The following is a 19,840-nucleotide window of genomic DNA, read 5'->3' on the forward strand; positions in this document are numbered from 1 at the left end:
TTACTCTTTTTCATCTTCTTATGAATTGCTCTCCTTTTCTTTGAAGTCCCAGACTCCTTCACCCTTCTCCTTAGTTCAGGATGACATATATATCTCATTTTGCCTGACTGTCTTTGGAATCTCTCATGTTTATGTGGATTCTCCCTGTGTAAGTATATTTGATTCTCTCGTGTCAATTTAATTCTTAGACCAGCCAGAAGAATTTGAAGGGTAGAGGAAAATCCACCTCCCCAACCCTCCAAAAAAAAAACCCAGTTTCTTCAAACCTCTGGTCACAGTATTTTCATTGACAGATTAATAAATATCCTTGTTTTATGTGTGTTTCTGCTTAAAGACATCTTATTCAATATGTATATTGAATAAATGAATTGTTGATTCATTTACTTTGAATTCTGGCCAATAGCACTGTAACTCATGCCTGAATGAAGCTTATCTAACACACACACTTCCTCTGTAAGGCACATCACGGTCTTCTTGCACTTGAGAACACTAGGCAGCCAAATAAATATTTTATTATTTATTTATTTATTTATTTATTTATTTTTATTTTTAAACAGCTAAGTCACCAACAAAACACACACACACATACAAAAGTAGCACTAAATAGACCACAAAGAGGATGTCTGTTTACAGTGTGAAAGCTGAAACAAGAAGACAGAGGGATGACTCGTTTGTCTGACCTAGCTGGGAATGTGCGTATTGGGTGACACAAATTCTTTGCTGCTTTATGCATCACTGTAAATGACCACAGAAGCGCCACAAAAATTGATTTTGGTGTTACAGATAAATTTCAGCAAGTAGGCAAATTCACAAACATGGAACCTGCAAATAATGAGGATCAACTATATATTTAATCCATCATCAAGATAGATGATCACGAACGATGGGGAAAAAAATCTTATCGGTTTACCTACAAAATATAGTATGTCTCACAGCCTTCCATTTCCCTCCATTAAACTACCTGCACTCCAACCTCAGCCACCTACATCACTTACCTACATGAATTGAGTTGTTCCTGGTCATTCTACCTGCCTCCCATGCTCCTCCCTTCCCTCTACCCTGTACGCTACAGGCAGAGTGATCCTAACCTGTACATTCAACCAAGTGAGTCCTGGTGGAAAACTCTTGATGGCTTCCCACTGCCCAATTCCCCAAATTCCTCACACCCCCTTCACTATCTGCCTCTGCCAACCTCCCAAGTCTCCTTGCCCAATACTGGCACCCACACTCTCTACGCTTTGGTCATTCTAAATATTCTCTCTCTCTCTTTTTTTTTTTAAAGATTTTATTTATTTATTTGAGACAGAGAGAATGAGATACAGAGAGCATGAGAGGGAGGAGGGTCAGAGGGAGAAGCAGACTCCCCGCCAAGCAGGGAGCCCGATGCGGGACTCGATCCTGGGACTCCAGGATCATGACCTGAGCCGAAGGCAGTCGCTTAACCAACTGAGCCACCCAGGCGCCCCTAAATATTCTCTCTTGAACTCCATGTGCCCTCCCCACCTCCAGGCCTTCCATGTGTTATCCCCTGGGCCAAAAACACCCTTAACCACCTCTTCAACTGGCCTATTCCTCAAGTCCCAGGACAAAGACTACTTCCTCTCAAGCAGCTTTCCCTGACCGCCTACTCTCTCCCCGGCTCTCCCCCAGATGGGGCCATGTGCACCTGCTGTGAGCTCCCCCTGTGCCCTGCACTTCCCCTCCCATAGTGATGACCTTGCTCAATATGCTTGGTCAAATGTCTTCCCCGTGAACCATGAATTCTGTGTGGGAAAGGACCTCGCCTGCCCTTGTTAGCACCGTTTGTCAGCACCTGGTACAATGCCTACCACACAGTAGGTACTTAACAAACGCATGTATATCTTCAACCTAAACCACAATGCTTGCCAAGGGAAGAGAATTTTTCTTTGACTTTCCTTTTCCAAGACTCCTAGTAACATGTGTGGTAGTGACCCAGACACCTCTGGAGCCACGCTTTACTGTTTGCCAGCTTTCCTATTCTGCAAAGTAGGGTAATGACAATTCATCTGCCTCCCAGGATGGGTGTGAGGACTCTGTGGGTTAAGATCTATAAAGGGCTGCCCCAGACACATACTGAACACCATGTAAGCGCTTGCTCATCTGCCATCTTGCTGGGATGTCAGGTGAGATTCTGGGCCAAGGCTGACCAAATGGGTCAAGGACATTGTGAGGGTCACTATGAGATAGGGTTTATAAAAACCCTAGCAAAATGCCTGGCGCAGGGTGGGTGCTCAATACATGGCAGTTATTATCTCAAATCCCACACTGGTGAAATTAAATGCCTATCAGTCCACAAGCTCAGGAGTACTAGGAATACAGCTTTATTTCCCTAGAGCAACTTCATCTCGGTGTTTGAATTCTCTCCCACTGCACAAACCCTGGCATTGCGCTGATGAGTCCCACTGGTTGCTTTTCTGGGATCCCGAGGCCTTCTCAGTGTGTTCTGAGAAAGCCTTCAGGGAAAGATATCTGGGTCCCAAGGTGAGGCAGAGGGTCTGTGCGAACCGGGATGTTAAATGTCTCAGGGATAACCCACACTGACAGGTGGTTTGAAAACTAGGTGTGCTCCCTGCCAAGGCTTTGGCTCAAAAGGCAGAGGCATAACAGTGGGGGTGCAGATGGGGCGTTTGTCCCTGGACTCCCAGCTGCAGAGGTGCCACAGACATGCCTCTAGGGGGCCCGGTCATCTCCATCTGTACTGAGTTTCTTTCTACAGATCCGTTATACTTCGAATATGTGAACAGGCTCTTGTTTTACTTTATTTTCGTTTATTTATGGGCAATATCCTGAGCAGCAGGGCAGAGTGCAAACACAGCCAGCACCCTCTCTCTCTTTCTCTCTCTCTGTCCCCTGGGAGACAATCCCAGAAGACTGAGGCTGGAGCCTCCTGCTGGCCCAGAGAGCTGGTGGTCGGAAAACCGAAATTACACCGAGTTTCAAGAAAATCATGATGGCTATGTTTCTTATACTCTCACGGGCTAGGAATATACATACAACAAAATTGTTATGCGATTATTTCTTTAAGTAAAAATCATCATTTTAGAAAAGGCTGGGTCAGTCTTCTTTTCATTTTCTACTGCCCCAGCATCAGTCTTGAGCTGGTATCGGCAGCACTGGTTTTGCAGGAGAGGAATGTCTGGTTTAACAAATGGGTTGGTGAGTCATGGAACAAATTTTAAGTCATCCTGTCCCTGAGGCAAATCTTTTTAAAGGGGACGAGTCATTTTGTTTCTTCATTTATCCATAAGGTGATGCTGTTCTACTCTCTTTTCCAGGAGTTTAAACCCTCAAAACAGGCCATCAAGTAAGAACAACAACAAAAAAGACATGTTAAGATCAGGAAGAGTTGGGTATAGAGGATTTGTGTGTGGTGTGGCCAGAGAGAATTGGGGAGCGGGGGGGTCGTAGGGAGCTGATAATACAGAACAAAGAGGAACAAAGATACGCAAATTAACATGGCTTGGTGATGAGAACACAGATTTGTCCTTGAAAAGGTCTTTGTTCAATTCTAGTGTCCATGACTAGTGGTTAGCCTTAACTCTCTGCACTGAGTCTCCTGGTCGGTATATGGGGACAGGAACTACCCAAGCAGCAGGTGTTGTTGAGTGGAGGGTATGAACTTAGGGGAGGAGGTCTACAGGTCAGCTCCAGGCAGATGCCTCTATACCTTGTTTCACTCTACCCCAGTGCACAGGGGCGGGAGGGGAAGTGTGCGTGGGGGACCAGCGTTCCCAGGCTCCAGCCCTGCTGACCCTTTGGTGCTTAGCATTGGCTGACAGTACTCTCACGGGAGGGTCCATCTTGGGAACTTTCTGGGTACAGGGCCTACTAGAGAGACCAGTCTGCCCATCTCAATTCGGGGATCTCTACCAAAGCAATGCCTCCTACCCGCTCCTAGGCCATTCCGCATCCGATGAATGCTCTTTTCCTGCGGTCCTCAACCTACCCATCTGCTCATCTCGCTGCACACCCCATCTCTGCCTCCTTCCATACCATTTTGTCTTCACAGTCCCCCTGTCACTGGGCTCTGCCTCTTTCCCTAACCCTTTCACACTAGGCGCTCGCTCAAAGGCACATGCATTCTTGGGACAGCCACACTTGGAACCGGCCACCACGAGCAGGGGATGCACTGAGCCGGCCCGCCGTGCCCCCAAATGACTTCAGACTCCCCTCCTAGGGTGCAGATGGGGAGCTTGCCTCATCTTTTGTGCTCATAGTAAGTCTCTGTCCGCCAGAATTATGCAGACAAAACCAGGGCAATGTTAGGTTTCCCCACTTGAAAAACATCTACAGAGCATGTGCAATCCCACCCAAGAGACTTGGCAGCTTCGCCCGCGGTACCTTTCCCTTCCTGCGTCCAAGTGCTGCTTTTCGAACTCCCAGTTTTTGTTAGGGGCATAATCCCATTCTACCTCTTCAGCGGCGATGTAAAAGGTTCTTATCATCCCGTATGGCTGCTCAGAAGGGTCCTTGTTGCCACAGCTGCTGACCTCATATATCTGATTCATGCCTCTCGCGAAGTGGTGCATGGTGGAACAAAACAGCCTGAAAATACCTGGAAGAGAAACGCTTGGCATTGTGTGCCAAACTCGACTGTTTTGGTTTTGGCTTGGATCTGCTAGCAATCTACAGCATTTTGTTCCCAAAGAAATAATTGGTAAGGTGGATTTTTAAAATACCAATTTTATATCATATTTTCCAGCCAGACTCCAAGGGGAATAAATTACTGTGAATATATTTACTTACCAGGGGAAAATAATACCATCTGAAATTCCTTCGGAATCGAAAATGAAAACTTGCAAAGTTGCTACCAAGAAATAATTTCTCTGGGTCTTCCCTATTTTACACACCTGTTAGAAGAGAGTTGCTCCTGGAAAATCACTGATAGGTATGATTATCTTAGCCCAGCCCAGTTTAAAATGAACTAATTACCTGTAAGATTAATATTCTAAATTGAAATTAGGGCACATTTCTGAAATCATGTATTTTGCCCTAGAGGATTTCATAAACTATATAAAGTGAAATATACACATAAGGTATTATTATTAAATTATTATTATTATTATTATTATTATTATTCATTAATCCTTTGAGCAAAGGAGGTTCTCATTACCAGTGATAGGTCAACATTATGCCAGGTGAAAAGAAAAAGAAAATCAACTAGATTTCCCTTCATAATGCCAACAATCATGTCTGAGAATTATGTAATTTTATAAACTGATGCAATTTTCTAGATTGGCATCAGGTAGATATATCTTAATTGAACTCACCGTAAAATCATATAAAACAAAATTATTGAAAGATATTAACTGTCAGTGGAATTACTGGATCAATAAATCTTCCCTTCCTTTCATAGAGGCTGTTCTTAGAGGCAAGTGATCAGGGATTGGTCTCATTAACCATCTACAATGCCCAGTGATAGCTTTTATCATGCTATACATATCGAAGTATTGCAAATTACCCCTTGAGAATGAGAAAAACCCACTGGTTCAGTGGGTTGTCCGGCTCCCTCCGCACTGAGCAGGACCCTCACGAGGAAGGGTCTTTATGAAACCACACAGAAGACACTCTGAAGGCAGACATGGAAAGAGCTCCCGCTGTGTGTGTTGTTTGCCACACAGCCCATTATTCACGTGTTCATCATGTTCCTCGCTAGCCAAGGAATTATCTTCTCTAAGAATGAAGAGGAGTTTGGGGCACCTGGGTGGCTCAGTTGGTTAAGCGACTGCCTTTGGCTCAGGTCATGATCCTGGAGTCCCGGGATCGAGTCCCGCATCGGGCTCCCTGCTCAGCGGGGAGTCTGCTTCTCCCTCTGACCCTCCCCCATCTCATGCTCTCTCTCTCTCTCTCATTCTCTCTCTCAAATAAATAAATAAAAATCTTTAAAAAAAAAAAAAGAATGAAGAGGAGTTTAAGGCCTTGATTGTGGTGATAACTTCATAGACATATACTTACCTCCCAACTCATCAATTTGTTCTTTTTTAAATGCATAAATAGCTGTTCATTTTTTCCTATCATTTTATTTTTTTCATCCCCTCTGGTAACCATCAGTTTGTTCTCTATAGTTAAGGGTCTGTTTCTTGGTTTGTCTCTCTCTCTCTCTCTCTCTTTTTTTTTCTTTTTTCCTTTGCTCATTTGTTTTGTTTCTTAAATTCCACATATGAGTGAAATCATATGGTATTTGTCTTTCTCTGACTAACTTATTTCACTTTGCATTATACTCTCTATAGCTCTGTCCATGTTGTTGCAAATGGCAAGATTTCATTCTTTTTATGGCTGAGTAATATTCCATTATATATATTACTACATCTTCCTTATCCACATTTGGGCTGCTTCCATATCTTGGCTATTATAAATAATGCTGCTATAAACACAGGGGTACATGTACCCCTTTGAATTAATGTTTTTGTATTTTGGGGGTAAATTCCCAATAGTGTAATTCCTGGATCTTAGGGTAATTCTGTTTTTAATTTTCTGAGGACGCACCACACTGTTTTCCACAGTGGCTGTAAGAGTTTGCATTCCCACCAATAGTGCATGAAGTTTCCTTTTTCTCCATATTTTTGCCAATATTTATTGTTGCTTATGTTTTTTATTTTAGCCATTCTGACAGGTGTGAGGTCATATCTCATTGTAATTTTGATTTGCAAACCCTAAGACTCCACCAAAAAACTATTTGAACTGATAAATGAATTCAGTAACGTTGCAAGGTACAAAATCAATATACAGAAATTTGTTGCATTCCTATACACTAATAATGAAGCAGCCAAAAGGGAAATTAAGAAAAAAAACCCATTTACAAATGCACCAAAAACAATAAACTATCTAGGAATAAACTTAACCAAAGAGGTGAAAGACCTCTACTCTGAAAACTATAAAACACTGATAAAAGAAATTCAAAATGACACAAAGAAATGGAAAGACATTCCATGCTCATGGGTTGGAAGAACAAATATCATTAAAATGTCTATACCATCCAAAGCAATCTATAGATTTAAAGCAATCTCTATCAAAATACCAACAGCATTTTTCACAGAACAGGTACAAACAAATCTAAAATTTATATGAAACCACAAAAGACCTCAAATAGCCAGAGCAATCTTGAAAAAGAAAAAAATTGGTGGTATCTCAATTCCCAATTTCAAGTTATATTACAAAGCAGTAGTAATTTAAACAGTATGGCACTGGCATAAAAATAGACACATAGATCAAAGGAATAGAATGTAAAAACCCAGAAATAAACCCACAATTGTATGGTCAGTCAATCCTCAACAAAGGAGGAATGAATATGCAATGGGAAAAAGTCTCTTCAACGAATAGTGTTATGAAAACTGGACAGCAACATGCAACAGAATGAAACTTGACCACTTTCTTACACCATACACAAAAATAAACTCAAAATGCATTAAAGGCCTAAATGTGAGACCTGAACCCATAAAAATCCTTGAAGGGAGCACAAGCAGTAAGTAATCTCTCTGACATCAGCCATAGCAACATTTTTCTAGATATGTCTCCTGAGGCAAGGGAAATAAACAAAAATAAACTACTGGGACTACATCAAAATAAGAAGTTTCTGCACAGTGAAGGAAATAATAAAACTAAAAGGCAACCTACTGAATGGGAGAAGATATTTGCAAGTGACATATCCAATAAAGGGTTAGTATCTAAAATATACAAAGAAAAGATACAACTCAATACCCCAAAAACAAATAATCCAATTAAAGAATGGGCAGAAGATATGAACAGACATTTCTCCAAAGAAAACATATAGATGGCCAACAGACATCTGAAAAGATGTTCAACATCACTCATTGATTTGTATATATTAAAGAGCTATAGGTTTTGTTTATCAGTCATATCTGAATAAAGTGGCTAAAAAACAAGAACAAAGAAAAAAATATTTGAGTTGAAGCCTAGGGTCTACTCACATTTTGGGCACTATTTTTGGCCTATAGATATGTGACAGGAATTGGTGAAATGACCAAGCTATTAGGCAGTCACAGATTTATACTCATCACCAGACGTAAACTGGAAAACATTGTCACAAGCTCTCTAGAACCTTATAGGGCACATGTGTAATACACAAGGCACTGGAATAATTAACCAAGTCCCTAAAATTATTCCAGCCAGCTGTAGTTCTGAATGCTGGTTTCTACAGATTAAAACTGGCTATTACCCTTCTCTCCCATCTTTGGTCTTGAAGAGCATATTTTTAAAAATCATTGTGCCCAAGGCATCCCTTGGCTTGGATGATTCATAACTGATCAATTATACTAATGTAGAAAGGTTAAATACTCAAAGTCTATAAGGCAGGGATTGTGGAGCTCCTAGTTTCAGGCAGTTCTTGGACAAATATTTTGAAGCACAAGCCATATGTTTTAACCACTGACACTAAGGGGCATTGAAACTGCGCTTCTCATGTGAAGTAAAGAAGTAGACATCAATTCATAAAGGACACACAGTCAGCAAGTACTCATCTTGGGTAGCATATTGGTTTCTTTTTTTTTTAAAGACTTATTTATTATTATTTATTATTATTATTTATTATTCTATTTGAGAGAGAGAGAGAAAGTGGGGGGAAGGGAGGGAGAGGGAGAGAAAATCTCAAGAAGACTCCCTGCTGAGTGGGGAGCCTGAAAAGGGCCCAATCTCACGACCCTGAGATCATGACCTGAGCCGAAATCAAGAGTCAGATGCTTAACGGAGTCACCCAGGTCCCCATATTGGTTTTTTTTGAAGACTAATGAAAAAGTTCGGTTGGAGAAATATTTTGAATGCCCATAGCATCTGTTATCTTTATTTTTCATGTGACAGGTAGCATGTGTTGCCCTTTATCTTTTGGAAAAATGTCCTGATTATGTAATTAGCGTGGGAATCTCTAAGAGAAGGGACGAGTACTGGCACTTCAATGGGCCCTCCATGGACTTCAGATCCAATGCAACTTCCCCTCTAGGGAAACCAAGGGTGCCCAACAGAATGAAAATGGGGAGGTCTCCAAACAACTTATCAAAAGGCTACTATCAGTCTCTAGAGAATGGAAACCAGGTCATGTCCATAACCTGAAAGCATCCACGGGGCTGTCCATGCCTGGTACATGCTTCAGAGCAGCAACTAAAATGCTGGTGCTTAAAGAGAACAAGAAATATCCTCTTTCCTGGGGCCAAATCATTCCTGGGAATGGATCAAGAGCGCTCTCCTGGGATTTGTGTGGCAAGGTTGTTTAGAGGATGTTGATTTCTGCTTTGAGTCATTCTAGATACTTCTCTTTTGTAAAGATTTTATATTTTTATTTGACAGAGAGAGACAGTGAGAGAGGGAACACAAGCAGGGGGAGTGGGAGAGGGAGAAGCAGGCTTCCCACGGAGCAGGGAGCCTGATGCGGGGCTCGATCCCAGGACCCTGGGATCATGACCTGAGCCGAAGGCGGACGCCCAACGACTGAGACACTCAGGTGCCCCACTTCTCCTCTATTCTTTGTACTGTGTGTTTGGAATAAAGTAGTTAGGATTGTCTGATTGTAACCAAGGCTGTTTGCCTTGAAGTGCCCCAAACCAACCAATTTCTTCTAGAATGTATGCCTGAAGATAGGAATTTGGTCACCCGAGATGGTCCTGCCAAGTTTACCTGCATGGTCCGGCTGCATGAACACCGTTGTGGAGGTATGGGGAAACAGGGCTAGGGTGTCTCGGTGAGTCCCTCGTAGGTGGATGGTGTTCCCTTGAAAATAAACTCCATGCATATCCGTGTCAGTGCCCATTCCAATCATATGCCAGGAAACTCTATCCTTTTTGCACATGCTTAGGCCTGGCTGGTTGCCATACATAAAGCCATTAATAGCTAAACGAAAGGAAAAAGATAGTCAGAGCCCACTATGATCTTGTAGATACTGAAAACACACCATTTTAGTTGAGGATTATCAGTGTGTGGGGGCGGGCTGTTCAAGTGTTCAAGTTCAAACTGTTTACAGAAGATCCTTACTACCAGAGAGTAAATAGTACTGGAGGAAAGGCACACAGTGAATTAATCCAAACTGGAGACTAAACTGAACAACAAGAATGAAAATATACTAAAATTGTGAAAATGTTATATTTAACAATATATACACAAGGGCACAAGTCCTAAGAATCAATAAGGAATAAATCAGGTTGTTTTCTGGCATAATTTTTTTCTGACAAAATTGTTTGATAGTGTAATATTATATCCTGCAATTCACATTTTAGTTTTGCAGATTATGAAGAACATCATCCCTGTAAAAATATCTATGAACTTCATCAATTTCCTCAAAGCCTGCTCTAGAACTCTTGATTTAAAAATCATTTTCTTTTGAGGTTCTTATCTTGTTATCTCCTTTAAGTGTCTCTTTCTCAGTTTGTTAATTCATTTCATTTTGTTAGATCTTCATCTGCCAATGGATTTGCATTTGATTCCAAAAGTTGCCAGACATCCCTTTACTGATTTCATGGATCTTGCACCATTTGAAAGATTTGCAATTGATTGACATTGTATTTGCATGTCTGGTCAGTGGAGAGGGATTTTTCTTGCAGGGGAGAGGGGTGCTAAGTTTTAAGAGGTTAGACTTTGAGTAAATAATTTTGCCTTTTGATAACTTTTATTTCCCTACCCCAATAAAATAACTGAAAGGACTTTGAATAATGATGATTTAAATAATGGAGACTTTCTGTATCTCCTGAAATGAAAATCTTTTTTTTTTTTTAATTTGACAGAGAAAGACACAGCGAGAGAGGGAACACAAACGGGGAGTGGGAGAGGGAGAAGCAGACTCCCTGCCGAGCAGGGAGCCCGATGCGGGACTCGATCCCGGGACTCCAGGATCATGACCTGAGCCGAAGGCAGTCGCTTAACGAACTGAGCCACCCAGGCGCCCGAAATGAAAATCTTTTATATCAACCTCAATCCACTGATAGTGACTACCTGGAGCAGTGCCTTGAAAAGAATTGAGAAACCACATTCCCACTCTGTGAGGGATGAATATATTAACTGAATAGCACTGTTTGACGGAGGTGGGGGGGGACTACACATAATTAATGTCTCATGTTTGATGTCCCTTAGATAAAGATTCTATACCCGTGCCACTCCTTATAATGCCCATAGTAGGAAAGAACAACTATCATATATATGAACGATCTTCTTTATAATCCCATTATCAGATAAAGTCATTTTTTTATTTCTGTGTCTGCAGAACCAGTGGTACTTGGTAATTTTATTCAAATGTCTGGGATTATTAGTAGAAAGTCTAAGAAGCCTGGAGGCTTCTGAGAAGAACATTGCATTTTCTGAAAAAAATCTTTGATAATGCTTTTGCAAATAAATTATGTAAATCTTGTCCACTGAATGTTAAAGAGATTTTTGTAATTTGTCAGATAAAGGTACCCAAAGCCCATGATAAGTTCTGGTAAAGAAGTTACACTGTTCTGCCTTCTTGTGTAGTCTTGTCCCCTAACTCAGTCAATATTTGTTGACTAACCCAAGAACTACTGTAGGTACGCTTCTTTTTTGTCATAAAAGACCCCCAAGGACAGCTCGCAAGCCCCTGGGGATGCCCTTGAGGGAAAGAGATCAACAAACACCTTTGAATACAGACTATATAGTAGGTGTAATGCAAAGCACCGTGTGAGGCACTTTCTCTTTGGTACTGTTCCCATCATTCTTCCTTCTACTCCATGCAAGCAAGCCTGGAGATAGAATTTAATTTATAATTAATGTAAAATTCAAATTAAAATACATTGCTTTCCTTGCATTTTGTTTTAAAGGTGGCATATTTTACACATCCAATATATGAAAGTGTATTTCACATTGTCACACCAGGGTGGGGCTGGATGTGACATGGTCCATTAGGGGTTTAATGCTTTCTCTTTACAGGCCTCTCTTACAATAAATTTCTTTTGCAACTTAGCTTTTCCATGAAGGAATTGCTGTTTCCTCATTCTACTTTATTCCACCCCCCCCCTTTTTTTGGCTGCTAGGAAGATTGGAAACAAATTTCATTATTCAGTTATAACAAAAATTTTGTAGAAGATGGTATTGAAAATGAGTTACTCTGTGCTTTTCATTGGTCGAAGAGGAGACTGTTGGCATGGAGCACCCAGGACCATAGGAGTCTGTGAGCTGCCTGCTATGGGTCACTTGGAACTTCCTTGGGGGAAGGGAGATTAGGGACTATTTTGTTATTTTCCCATAATGTTTCAAAGGCAATACATAGTTGTTATCCTTGGTCCTAAAATGAGAAATCTGGCACCTGTTCTCTTAGAGTGCTTGCTTTGGGCCCCTTTGTTGACTGCACACTCTAGTAGTTGTTTGAGTTTGGGCTCTCACTCATTATTCTCTCACCTTAGGTAGTGTGCCCAAGACAAATGAGAATCTTGTGTTAGTCACGCCAATTACAAGGTGGTTTGCCACTGTTACAACTGATAGAAGAGACACAGAGAAGGGGAATTAAGTAATTCCTTCTAAATAAGATCTGGGACAGGAATGGGTAGCATTTTACAAATTAGCACTTTAGACAGTCCTTCATGTACTTGATAAGAGATGCTTTGCTGTTTAATGTTTCTCTCTAATGATCACTTGGATTATCAGGCTTAATGATATGATTACAAACCCAAGGGAGGGCATTTTGTCAGTAATTTTGTACTTTTATAATGTACTGTGATCTTTGCTAGTTCATATTCTGTGTTGCTTCATTGCAAGCTGATGAAGTATTCTGGAAGTATTAATTAAGTTTCACAGTATCGCTGGGAGATAGGGAGGTTTCACCATACATTCTGAGATAAAGTCATGAAATAATTTACGTGTGACCAAGAACAATAACCAAGAAACAAAAATTAAGATAGTTAAAACATTTGAAACATTTTCATTTCAAAAGCAATTACACCTTTCCCTTACAGAAGGGAAAGTCATTTTTCATACCATGCATTCGGTTGGACTTCACAAAATCCTTGTCTTCTTTGTCAATACTGAAGGGGTGCCATGTAAACCTCTGAATGTTTTCATCAAGATACCTGCTCAAGTTCTCATCAAAGACTGTGAACAGTAGGTAAAATTCCTTGTCTATTCCTTTCTACAGAGAAGAAAGAAAGGAATGTATAAAAAGTACAGCTTGGAGGGAATTCTTATCTCTACTTCACATTCAAAGTTAACACAAAGTAAATGAGGACCAACATCAGCCAAGGATTTACTGGATCATTTTGGAAATCAGGATTCTGACTGTGATTCTGATAAATTCATTTTATACCGTAAAATTCCATATTCCTCATTACATCCTTCTCTCTCCCCATGGGACTTGCTCAGAGGAAATAAGTCCTTACTCACAAGCTTTCCTACACTGTGGGACTCCTGTTTTCAGGCTGGTTGTCACTCTCTTATGCTCCAAGCCCTGGCCTCTCTCTCTGACTGTGTCTCCTTGTCCTCATCCCTTGCTTACTCCAGCTACCCTGGTTTTCTGCTCTTCTATGATCACCCAGCTTCACTCCTACCTCAGGGACTTTTCATGTGCTGTTCCCATTGCCTAGAAGTTTCTCCTTTCATGTGCTGTTCCCATTGCCTAGAAGGTCTTGCTTGGCTCACTCCTTTACTCCGTTCAGTTCTCTGCACAAATGTCACCTCCTCGAGGGCTCTTCCCGGACCACCCTGTCTAAAACAGTCACCCAGCTTCCATCCTACCTGCAGACTCACTCACTCACTCACTCCCACTATACTCTTCTTCATAGCACTTATCTCCATGGGAAATGATATTTTATTTATGCATTTAGGTTTTTGATTGATGTCCCACTGCATTGTAGCTTTGTGAGGGTAGGGACATTCTGAATTCCTCTCTGTGTCCCAGTTAAAAAATAATGCCTGGAAAAGCAGGCACTCTACATGTTTTTGAGTGAAATAATGAATTCATATAACCCATGAGACTTCGCTAAATTATGTTAACATAAATTGAAATTGAGGGGACCATGGATTACTTCCCACTGTGTATATTCCTAATCTATGTGTTTGAGCATGTCTGACCACACAGCATCCCGCATTGCTGAAATATGCTTTTCTTTAAAGCTGAACCAGAGAGGTGACTATATTTTCTGTCCTTCAACCATCTTCTTATCTCTAATGTGCTCCCCTCCAACCCACCCTTTACCCTGCTGCCTGCTCTGGAGGGATCCCCAGCAATGCCACTGATCACATCTCTCTCCTTCTGAAACTGGACAATACAGTCCAAACTTGGAGTGATCTGGTCCTTGCCTACCTGCTCAGGCTCATATCTTGGCCCTTCCCTCCTGGCACTTTGACCAAAGTGAGGTCAAACTCCTTGCAGCAATCTGAATTTGCTGTATTCTGAGGGCCTCTGTCTTTCATGCATGCATCCCTTCAACTTGAACATCTGCCACCCTAACCCAACCTCAAGGGCCAGTTTAGCTATCCCACCACTGTGATGCTTTCCTAATATATCATCAAAGATGTGGGTACCCTTCACTTTATTCTCATACCATACCTTATATACAGTTATTGCTTTTATCACATGGTGTTTTAGAAGGCAGTAGTTTAAGATCATGAGCTATGAAAAGGAACAATGCAGGCTTGAAATTTTTCAAAGTAAAATATAAAAATTGGGGAGAAATAAGAGGTCAAGTATACTTTAAAAGATTATGGGATTCTAATGTCATTCTGCTTATCCACTGTGGAAACTGGGGCAAGTCATTTACCCTCTCTAAGCCCTAATTCCCTCATTTGCAAAAGGAGGATAAGAGTAGTCACCACTTCTGTTTTTTGGTGAAGGTTAAATTAGATAATATAGGTAAAGCACTCAACACAGCATCTGGCAAATCCCAAGTGCTCAATGTTAATTGTGATTATTAGCTATGATTTCAACTGTCCATAAAACAAGAAGGAACCACTGAAAGGTATTGAGTTGAAAAACCTCATCACCTGTGAGTTATTTGGAAGGTAACTGGGTCTATGAGGGTGGGAAATTAACCCAGGAAAAGGTTAGAAAGTGATAGGTGAAAGGTGATAGGACCCTGTGTGATGGTTAATTTTATGTGTCAAATTGACTAAGCTGCAGTACTCAAATATTAGGTCAAACATTTTTCTGGATGTTTCTATGAAGATGTTTTTGGATGAGATTAACATTTGAATTTGGTAGATGGAGTAAAGCAGATTGCTCTCCCCAGTGTGGGTAGGCCACATCCAATCAGTTGAAGGACTCAATAGAACAAAAAGTCTGACCCTCCCACAAGTAAAAGAGAATTCCTCCCACCTTTGAAGTGGAATATTGACTTTTTTCTGCCTTCACACTTAACCTCAAACATACGGTCTTCCTGGGTCCTGAGCCTGCTGGACTTTTGTGTCTCCTGGGTCTCTTGCTTGCCGACTCTCTCTGCAGATCCTGGACCTTACCAGCCTCCATAATCATGTGAGCCAAGTCCTTATAATGAGTATGTTTCTATTTCTATATACATCCTTATGGTTCTTTTTCTCTGGAGAACTTGGATTAATCCATCTTGCCATCTGTGCATGGAATGCATCTGAGTGATGGCTAGTGTCCGCAGCAAAAAATTCTTTTGTGAAGAGCACTTACATCAGTATGATTTAGGCTCCCACAGCAGCAGGGAAACCAGGAGGTCTGAATCATGATCGATCACACAAATCTTGAGTGTTGAAATGTGGATATGGGAAGTGAGTTTTGCAAATAAGGTTGTCCTGAAATTTTTAGTGTCTACTTGCAGACCACACATTTAATATTTGAGTGTGTGTAATGTGGCATTTTCTGCTACCTAAACTTCTTAATATGATTTTGAAGATGGAGTGCTTATCCTGTATTTCATTTATTCAACTATAAATATCGGTGGAGTGTCAGCAGTGTACCAGGCATTGTTCTGGGAAATGAAGATAAGACAGACAACTTTCCTGCCCCGTGCTACCTATATTCTTGTTAGAAGAAACATACCAGAAACATAAAAAATAAACAAAGAAAATGTCCTGTGAAAATCAGGTGATGTGATAGAGTATGACTTTAGCTTGGTGATCGGGGAAGGCTTTTCTAAAGAGGTGACAGGAAAAGCCAGCCATGCAAGGTCAGGGGAAGGCATTCCAGGCAGAGGGAACCTAGTAAAGAGACCCTAAGCCAAGGATAATGTTGGTCTGTTCAAAGAACAGCAAGGTTTATATGGATGGAGCAGAGGTAGGCATGAGGGAGTGTGGGAGACATATCAAAGAAGGAGTCAGAGGCTGGGCACATAAGGCTGGGCTAAGAAATGTAGATTTTTATTCCAAGTGTGATAGGAAGCCACTAGAGGGTGTTTAACATGGATGTGATTTGATCTTATTCACATTTTAGAAAAGTCACACTTGCTTCCCTGTGAAGAAACAGATCACAGGAGAAACAGGGGCATGAAGAGGGGATGATGCATGATCTAGATCAGAGCTTGGACCAGGCAAACATATTTTCCTTTTGCTATGAAGGACATCGGAAAGACAGCAAAATTTTCAAGGGTGCTCAGATTTGATAATAGTACAGTATCAAGGCTAATTTCCTGACCTGGATAATTATGCTGCATTTATGTCAGAGAGTGACCTCACTTTTCAGAAACATGCTGAAGAGACATCAAGTCTATGACCTACCTCACATAGGTCAGGAGAAAGAAAACAGAAAACTAAAGAGAAAGCTAATAAAGCAAATGAGGCAAAATGTTTATATTTAGGGAACCTGGGTGAAGGATATATGGGAATTCTTTGTGTGGTTTTTTGTGCAACTTTTGTGTAAGTCTCAAACTATTCAGTAATTATTCAAAATAAGATAGGCATAGATGGCTGGATAGACAGAGAGTAGAAGTAGGGAGTCTGATTAAGTGGCCATTGTAGAAGGCATGGGTGTTAGCAAAGGGCCTATTAGCACCTAGTTAGATTCTGTGACATCCATTCACCCCTGGGAGAATTTCCTGGAAAGAGATGCAAATACGTCTTTCATGTTCTCGATCTACCTGAAGAGAAGAGACCTAAGCTTTGACCTACAGATGGCCTGCGTTAGTATGTGTTTCATAAGTACTTTTCGCATTGAAGAAACTTTCTGTCTGGCCAAATGGATTTCTCTCTCAGCCAAGTCCCAGGTGTGGGGTATTTCAGGTTACTATTAATTTTTCATGAACTTCATGTAAATGGACTGACCATGAGCGGTGTTTGGCTCAGGCAACAATCTTCACATACTATGACGTGCTTCTAGCAAGCATCCAAGCTACTTGGATGTAATAGGGGCAAAATCAGAACTACCTTACAGAAGTTTTCTGGCACTCAGTTTCCTGGGGTCAGGTATTTAGCTATAGGAAGCAGGGTAGTGCATTGGAAAAACAAAGTTGGAAGCTCAAAGCCCTCTGTTACTGCTGAGTTTCACTACTTACTACTTGGGATATCACTCAATGTCTCTGGGTCTCAGTTTCTTTAGCTTTAAAACAGGGATGTCAGTCTGCTTTGCCTTATATGACTGTTGGGGTACAGTGTAACTGTTCAATCCTATTACACATGCATTATTGAGGGCCCATTTGGAGGGCCCTGACACACTGAGCCTCTAATAGACATTTCTAGGATTGGAACTTTGTGCAGGGAAATGAAAATCTGAGGTAGACTAAGACACTTTGTGTCCTTTACCTAGAAATTCCCTGGAGCCCAGAAGTGGGTGCTTACAATGCCAACATTATAAAATATACCATGTAAATAAATAGCCTTGCTATTTCTGATTGGTGAAATAAATCAAAATGGTTGTATGATTAGATTTTCCTCCTTTCATCAATGTGTTTAATATCATGTAGACATAGCTTGAAATGCTATGCTTTGCCACACTAGTCAATGCAACCAGCAAAGCCTCCAAGTTGGGACTTGCAAGAATTTATCTATATGCTTTCTTGTGCCCTTGACCCTAGTGATTCACTTGCAGTTTACAGTGGTGAGTTACAATGGTTCTCTACCTTGGCTACACATTAGAAAGCACCTGGAAATTCTGATTGAATCGGTCTGAAGCACTGGAATGAAAGATGTTTAAAAGGTCCCCTATGTGATTCTAACATGTGGCCAAGTTTGAGAAACCTTGTCCAAGAAGAAAGGGTCCCAATTCACAGTCCATGTAGATCCCTAAAGATTTCTAGAATCAAAGCAATGCACAGGGACAGGGACCCACCAAATTCCAGCCACAACAAGCAGAAATCCTGGGTTTCTGGGTGGGTATCTATAACTTTCGGATCTTAAATTTACCTTAAAATTAAATTCAGATCTTAAATTTACAAAAAGTAAGATACTCATTCTGTATCTTAAGTCAATTTTAAGAAGGAGGAAAAACCGCTTTTCATACCTGACACCTTATTACACTCTAATCCTTAGCCATATTATTGCTGTCTCCCACATACAACCCTGAGGAGAATTTAGGGACCTTGGATGGCCTACCTGTGTCCCATCGGCATTGAGAGCACCCTTCTTACAGACTAGCAAGGGCCCCACAAGACCAGCGCTGGTGTCCTGGATGGGCTCCACCGCTGAGAAGTAAAGATAGGTCAGACAGGGGGGATCACCGGCCGTCGGGCTTACACTCTCAGGCACTGTCCACTTGTACGTGAAGGTTTCACCTGGCTTCACATGAGCCCCTGGCTTCAGAAATCCTGAGCAGATAATAGATACAGTTACTCTCAAAGCAAGAGCCAAGAACATTAGATTGTCAGACTGTGTCTTCCAGCCCTGGGGTCTCTCTCTGATGATGTATTTTATAGAAGAACACTTGTTTCCACTCGGGTATCCTACCAGGGAGGTCACTGTCACCGTCTGCTGTCGTATGAGATAGCAGCTTATATCCAAGGGTCATCTTCTTCAGAGATTACATTTAGTGTCTTCGTAGATACTATTTCTTACCCAAATACTAGGCTTAGCAAATATGAAAAGAGTGATAATTGCCTCTCTAACAATTAAATGTAAATCCACAAACTCTCATTGAGTGCCTTCGTATGAGGAATACATGATACTCAGCACTGCGGAGGATACCCCAAAAAGTTAAGCAAGCGCCCTGTCTTTAAAGAGTTTGAAATCTAGGTTGAACTAGGAAATAAGCCAAATAACCATAAGATAGAGGAGGTAAGTGACGACACAGGATGACAAAGCTGATAAGTGGCAGGTCTGGGATTCAAACTCAGGGCTGTCTGATTCCAAAGACTTGGCACTCAGCCCACACATCAGATTGCCAAATGAACACGATGAATACGTTGAGTCTCTCCAGCCAGGCTGAGGCCAGAAACTCTCTGCACCTTGTCCAGAGCTTTGCAAAAACGTGCCCAGTATGTTTGCTAAGATAAACAATAGAAAATATAGACATATGGCTGTCACTGGCTGTCTTCCTACACACACACACACACACACACACACACACACACACAAAGCCATTGTGAGCATTTTGACCAAGGAGAAAGTACAGGTAGAAGACATGTTGCTGTAGGAGGGAGGATGATGATGGGTCTGGGAAGGGGGAATTCTCCCTCCATTCCTCCCTTCTCTGTTCCCATCATTTCAAAGCCTGCTCTGGACTGGGCCTAGTCCCATCCTTGGGCATGAAGTATCCCAGACTTTCATAATGTCTGTTGCAATGATGGGGAAGACTTCCAAGGAGACTAGGAGGTTCCCAAGAGTAGTATCATGAGTGGAAGTGTAGTTCCTGCAGCTACCGGGCCAAAGCTGCCTTTCTTACATGTAGGGAGTCTCTGCCACCTACTCTGTGAAGGGGAGAGGCCATATATGATGGTAAACACATGAGACTGATTATCAATAAATATTTGTCAACAGAGACAGTGCA

At 41.4% G+C, this 19,840-nt stretch overlaps 1 protein-coding gene across 1 annotated transcript in view; it reads right to left on the reverse strand.

Annotated features, from left to right (window-relative positions):
* Positions 1-19,840, reverse strand: part of HEPHL1 (hephaestin like 1) — a 123,406-nt gene that overhangs the window by 35,558 nt on the left and 68,008 nt on the right. Inside the window, exons 10-13 of the mRNA XM_035009458.1 lie at positions 18,451-18,662; positions 12,946-13,096; positions 9,646-9,858; positions 4,363-4,576 (exon numbers count right to left, since the gene is read on the reverse strand). Of these exons, the coding sequence (XP_034865349.1) occupies positions 4,363-4,576; positions 9,646-9,858; positions 12,946-13,096; positions 18,451-18,662 (790 nt within the window). The remainder of the gene's footprint in view (positions 1-4,362; positions 4,577-9,645; positions 9,859-12,945; positions 13,097-18,450; positions 18,663-19,840) is intronic.

Source organism: Mirounga leonina, unplaced genomic scaffold (assembly GCF_011800145.1).
Source record: "Mirounga leonina isolate KUSES-001 unplaced genomic scaffold, KU_Mleo_1.0 Mir_153, whole genome shotgun sequence".
NCBI lineage: Eukaryota > Metazoa > Chordata > Mammalia > Carnivora > Phocidae > Mirounga > Mirounga leonina.